The sequence below is a fragment of the Carlito syrichta genome, unplaced genomic scaffold (genome assembly GCF_000164805.1).
Source record: "Carlito syrichta isolate Samal-C Ts95f unplaced genomic scaffold, Tarsius_syrichta-2.0.1 Scaffold303141, whole genome shotgun sequence".
NCBI classification, from domain to species: domain Eukaryota; kingdom Metazoa; phylum Chordata; class Mammalia; order Primates; family Tarsiidae; genus Carlito; species Carlito syrichta.
The window spans coordinates 575,150-581,423 of record NW_007247237.1 but is presented as its reverse complement, the minus strand read 5'-3'; the positions used below and the strand labels follow the sequence as shown (position 1 = coordinate 581,423).

General features: G+C 50.4%; 1 protein-coding gene across 1 annotated transcript in view; it reads left to right on the top strand.

Annotated features, from left to right (window-relative positions):
• Positions 1 to 3,731: 3,731 nt before the first annotated feature.
• The window catches only part of TBATA (thymus, brain and testes associated), a 12,450-nt gene continuing 9,907 nt past the window's right edge, over positions 3,732 to 6,274 (top strand). The window contains exons 1-2 of the mRNA XM_008057860.1: positions 3,732 to 3,772; positions 5,100 to 5,335. Of these exons, the coding sequence (XP_008056051.1) occupies positions 3,732 to 3,772; positions 5,100 to 5,335 (277 nt within the window). The remainder of the gene's footprint in view (positions 3,773 to 5,099; positions 5,336 to 6,274) is intronic.

Genomic DNA, 6,274 nt, shown 5'->3' with positions numbered 1-6,274 from the left:
TCTTGTTTTTGATTCTCCACAAAAAAAGTCAGAGAGGTCTCCTCAGCTTTTCTTTTACAAACCAGCATTGAAGACATTTCCTAAGAAACTCTTTCATTATCCCAGCTTCAATCCCTATGTAGACCCAGTGTTCAGTTCCAAACACAATGGAAGCGTAACAAGGCAGCAGTAGAGAGAGTAAAAAGGGGTTTTCCTCTCAGCTGTGTCAGCTCACACAGTAAAAATCCCCCAAGAGTGCTGAAAGCAGCTGGTCATGAGGGAAGAAAGCCCTCTCTTCTTCCAAACACAATATCATCTATCCTAATAATCGCCAGGACACCAAGAAGCAAGGAAGAGAGGCCTTTCAGAATGATTCCAAAGGGGGTTACCCCATTCCTGCAGAGACAGGCCCAGGGAAAGCCAGAGCTTCAACAGGAAACAGTCTAAACTGTGTGGAGGAAGAGGCATTTGGAGTAGGCCAAGACCAGAGGCCTATTCAGGGGGCCACCACAGGGGTATGAATCCCTACCCATCAGCTGGAAGGGGCAGAACTTTTGAAGGACTTGGGCTTGCCTTGCTCCCCAGAGGAAAAGACTCAGAGTCTAGAAGCCTTGGGGCACTAGTACGAAGCCAGAACAAATAGACCCACCTCATCCATCAGTCGTGAGGGCCAGTGACCTCATTCCGAGGATAGCACCAAGCACCATCTGCAAGTCTTCTGTAGTGTACAGAGCCTGTCTACAGCCCTTTCAGTCGCTGCTTTCATTACAGCCCTGTGTGCCAAGGATTATCCTTACCCCCATTTTACAGGTATTCAAGTTGAACTTCTAGTAAAGTGAATTAACCAAGATCATTCTCAAAGGACTCATCCCACTACCTCTGTTAAGTTACCAAAAATAACTATTAGTATTATTATCATTTTTGAGCATCTCTTGTGTGACAGACATATGACTAGCGCCTTCACTTCCATTAGCTTGTTGGTCCTTTAGAAAAACCCCAGAAGTGGGTTAAAGGTACTTCATTTCATAGACCCAGAGGAGGCAATAATAACAGGTCATACTTGGTGCCAGCCACTGTTCTAAACATTTTAATGTGCATTATTTCACTTAATATTTCCAAAAATCCTGTGAGAATAATTGTGAGTACCATCTCTATTTTAGATATGGGAACAAAGGCTCAGAGAGATCAAGTAAGATGTCGGAGGACACACAGTGAGGAAGCAGCAGAATGGGGATTGAAGCAGCAGAATGGGGATTTGAAGCAAGGATTCTTACCACTATTTCACAGTCTGTGCAACTTACCCAAGGTGACATATCTATGGGGTATCAGAATCTGATTAGAACCTCTGTCCAACTGAAAACCTAGAATCTTCCAAGAGTAAGACTGAAGGGGCTGTTGGGTCACATGGGCTTTCTCCTCTATACCTTAGAAAAAAAAAACCCTAGAATTAATCCCCATAAACAAGATGAATGGAGGCAGACCCCTCTAGGGCAGCCTCAGGCTGGTTGGGACTGACAAAGCTGGGGCCCAGCCCAATACCTTTTGCCAGATTTTTTCTCTGCCTGCTACTTGCTGGCTGAATCCAGCCCCAGGTTCTCCTTCCCTCCCTCGGGCCCCTTTTTATAAGCGTTGGATGGCCCAGGCTCAGTGGCTCAACCTGTAATCCCAGCACTTTGGGAAGCCAAGGCGAGTGGATTGCCTGAGCCCACGGGTTCGAGACCACCTCAGGCAACTTGACCAGACCTCATCTCTACAGTAAATAAAAAATTAGCCAGACATGGTAGTGCACGCCTGCAGTACCGGCTACTTGGAAGGCTGAGGCGGAAGGATAGCTGGAGCCCACCAGGTCGATGCCGGGAGGGTGGTGAGTGGGCCATGGCACTCCAGCCTGGGTGACAGAGTGAGACTCCAATTAAAAATAAAATAAAGTAAGAGCTGGATGGAAGGCAGAGGGGATAGTCTGGACAGAGAGAAGGTCCCTAGCAGCCCTGTCTGCCCCTCTGGGAGCAGGGAAGAGGAGACAAATGGGGAGTAAGGGAGAGGTTCTGGAGTTGTGAGGATGAGGTAACCTAGCAACCACTGGGCTCAGCGCAGTCACAAAGCAGGCAGGCTTGCCCACAGAGCCAGGAGCCTTCCCCTCAATTTGTCCTCTTGCTCCTTTCCTGCTAGGGCAGCAGGGCTTCTCATCCAATGCTATAGCGAGCACTTCCTTGGTGAGTCCAGGGACCTCTTGGGGGAGGAGGTGGACACTAGAGGGCCCAGGGGTACAGAGGTAGAAAGGGAAGTTCTGTGGTTGGATTGTGGGAACGTTCATACCCGTCTGCCCACGTGCACACATGCATGTGAATTGGGTCATGATGCAAGTCTGTTCTAAAGCGTGCCTTTTCCTGAAGGCAGGTGGATTTGAGGTTTCCAGATGCCCTATTCCCAAACTTGCATAATCTCAGCAGTCTAGGACCTGGCCCCTGGCATTAAGTCTGTCCAAAGTTTCCTTTGTAGGAAACGGTGCCAACTGTTTTTAGAGAAAATATCAGGAGCCTGCGAGCCTGAATGCCTGGGTTCTAGTCCCTTGCTGTGAGACTCCACATGTTTCTCCCTTCTCTGGTCTCAGATAATGCCAGCTCATCCCACCCTAGCCTAATGAAAGCTAGCACTGGGGGGATCTCTGGGGTCCCTTGCAGATCCTGTGACTCTAAGGCTTAATTCTCAGAAGGCATTGATGCTCTTCCCTAGCACTTTGGCTATATCTAATATATGTATTTATTTCAGGTCTAGAGATTTAGATTAATCACAATTCTTTGTTTTCACACCATCTCTCATCCGTGTCCTTTCATTAGTTCATTTGATAATATGAACTCCAGTAAATGCACCGCCCAAACCAAGAACCAGACTGTTACCACTAACATGCCTCCTTCCGGGCTCTTCTACCCATATCCCAGCTGAGGCAGCCACTCTGAACTCTAGCTAGCATTTCCCTGCTCTTTGCCATTGTTGCTGTCTTCTCACCTTTATGATCATGTTGCTTTTATTTTTAGAAACTTTTATTTTTAGAAAGGATCTTATGTATGTGGCCTTCTGGAATGTGCTCTCCATGACTTAGCACTAAGATTCATAAGATTCATCCAATAAAATGTCCCATCGTCTGAATGGACCACAGCTTACCTATCCATTTTTTGACCCTTGGATATTTGGGTTGTTGCCAGGTTTTTGCTATATGAGTATTTTTTTTTTTTTTTTTTTGAGTTGGAGTCTCACTCCATTGCCCAGGCTGGAGTGCAGTGGCACACACACACCCAGCATTGACCTGCTGGGTTCCAGCGATTCTTCCACCTCAGCCTTCCAAGTAGCCGGAATTACAGGTGTGCGCTATCACGCCTGGCTAATTTTTTATTTATTATAGAGACGAGGTTTCACCAAGTTGCCCAGGCTGGTCTTGAACCCGGGGGCCCAGACGATCCACTGACCTCAGCCTCCCAAAGTGCTGGGATTACAGAGCGTGCCACGGAACCCGGCCATATGAATTTTCTTATAAGTAGCCCTTGTTGCCCATCTGTGAGAGTTTCTCCTGTATCTGGGAGATAAATTGCTGGATGATACAGCACACAAATATTCGATTTTATAAGATATTGCCATTTCTCCCCCCAAGAGTCTGTTTCAGTTTACTCCCACCACCAGTCCATGGGAATTCCTGTTCTCCATCTTCAGCACTAAGCACCAAGTGCATTCGTCTTTATTCCATTAGGAACCACACAATGGCTACAGACCTTCAATTGACTGAACATCCACTGATGAGGTCAGGCCCCCAAATGCCCATCCTGCTGACTGAGGAGGGAGTGAGAGGGTAGGGATGGGTGGAAGACAAAGTTAGTCTTGGGGGAGCTCAACAGACAGAGGGTCCCAGAAAGGCAGTTTTTCCTGGCCTTCCACTGCCAGACAGGGAGGCTTCCAGTGGGTCCTCAGGCCTAAGTGAGCCCCGGTTATGGGTGGGGACCCCTGATCAGAAGAAGACCTACCTGAGCAGGGGCCAGGAGCACTGAGCACAGAAATTCCAGGTGCTTTCAGGAGGCAATTTCCTCTGTTACTTGGGGGGAAAGGAAGCCAGCTAACTGCAAATTTCAGAGAGGGTTTACTTTATTTCTTTAAGTCCCAGATCCCTTAGAGGCGAATGGAGAATGGAACAGGAAGCTCAGGGGCCTGGCCAGCGAAGTCCTCAGAGGGTCCCAGGGCAGCGTGCCCTGCTTAGCATATCCAGAGCCCGTCTGCACTCCTCCAGAGGGACTCCCTTCAGCCAGGGTCACTGGGAGAAGGGAGTGCAGACAGCGATCAGGCAGGTGGTCCCAGCAGACCCCAGCGGAAGCCGCCCACCTTTGCTGACCTCAACCTCCTCCTCCAGGGACACAGCATCCTCAGGAGGGGGAGGGGTGCAGGCTGAAGGACAGAGAACCTGAGACGCCTTGTCTCCAGCAAAGCGTAACAAGAACTTGAAGCTTCCCTACAGCGTCACAGCCCTGATAGCTGCCCTATCAGCTCTGAAACTCCTGGGAGGGGCCCCCATGGGAAACGGACTCCTGATCTGGTCTGGGCTCTAGCTTTGGTGCCTAGATGCTGAGCCCGGGCTGCTGAGTCCGGGCCAAGACAGCCCCTGAGGGCATGGGGGAGGATGACAGCATATAGCCAGCTTCTTCTGTGCTATCAACAGTTTTGTTTGGGGAGAGGCCCTTGCTGGGGTCAGCCTCCTGCCCCTAGGGAGTACATATAAGGTACCTTTGCTCCATCCCAGATGTTTGGACGAGTAGGTGGGTCTGTGACTTCTCTTTCTTGTTTTAGATATGATCTCTGGGAGAAAACGGGGGGCCTGGAAGAGTCCATCTGAGTTTCCTCAAATGGATCCTAGCTCCCTGCTAAGGCATCTGGTTCACTAGGACCAGGCTGCACCTGCTGGGAAAGGACTCAGAGGAAGGCCTGGCTTTGGGTACCATAGGGGTGGCAGTGAAATCTAGGAAACCAGATTTCAGAGTTCCTCAGGAATGGACTCTGGAATAAGTACTGAGCCCTGAGCTGGAGCGGATAGGACTGCCAGAGGAGGCTCCATTCGTCTCTCCTTAAACCCTCTCCTTCAGTCCTCAGGCTGAGCTGAAACCTGAGAAAAAGTCAGAGCCCAGACCGAGGAGCCACGGGGACAGTGAACGACAGAAGGAACTGGTGATCCCAGGGATCGTGGATTTTGAGCAGATCTCAAAGGCTCTGAAGACTTCCAAGCCTCCAACCCCTGGCACCTACCGCTTTGGCCGCCTCAGCCACCACTCATTCTTCTCCCGGCACCATCCCCACCCCCAGCATGTGACCCACATCCAAGGTAGGGCCTGGTTGGTGGGTTGGGGGGTGGAGGGAGCATCACTACTTGGCCCTGAGCACTGTAAAGGCAGTATTGACCTCGGTCCCAGTTCCCAGGCTGGGACCCAGAGAGCATGGGGGCCTGGCCAGGGTCCCAGAGTTCTACTTGGGGGGCAGGAGAGAAGCACAGCTCCAAGGGGAGATGGCAGGTCCCCTACAGGACTCTCCTCACTGCCAGATTCTCCCATTTTCCAAATCAGAGTGAGAGATGAATGTTCTGCCCAAAGCTGTGCTCTGTTCTCCAGCTCCAGCTATGTCATCCACTCAGCCTTGGCTATGTCATCCACTCAGCCTTCCATCGACTGAGTGTGAACTTTGGGGTGGAGTGGGGCTGGGAATACAATAGTGAACAAGAAGACATAATGGCTGCCTTCTTGGAGCTGACCTCTAGCGGAGAGAGGGGTAGAGGTCAGGTGTCAGGTACCAAGGTTGCAGAGGGGAGTTGCTGTTTTTATAAGGTGGTAGTGGGAGACCTAGCCAATAACATGACATTTGAGGAAAGAACCGAAGGAAGAGAGTGCATATGGTGGTGGTGGGGGGGTGTTTCTGGCAGAGGGACCAGTGAAGGTGAAGGCCTGGAGGCAAGCTCCTGACTCTACTGGAGGAGAAGCAGGAAGCCAAACCGGCTGGAGCAGAGGAGGAGGGAGAGAAAGGAACAACATCAGGGAGGCAGTGGACCCAGACTGGGTAGGCCACGTAGGCTACAGCATCGCCATTAAGCCACCTCACTGAGTCAGAGGGAGCCATTGGAAAGTTGATAGCACAGAAGTGAGGTTTTTTTTGTTGTTGTTGTTTGTTTGTTTGTTTTTGTTTTTTTGTTTTTTTGTTTTTGAGTTGGAGTCTCACTCTGTCGCCCAGACTGGAGTGCAGTGGCCGCTCCCGGCCACCGCAGCCTCGACCT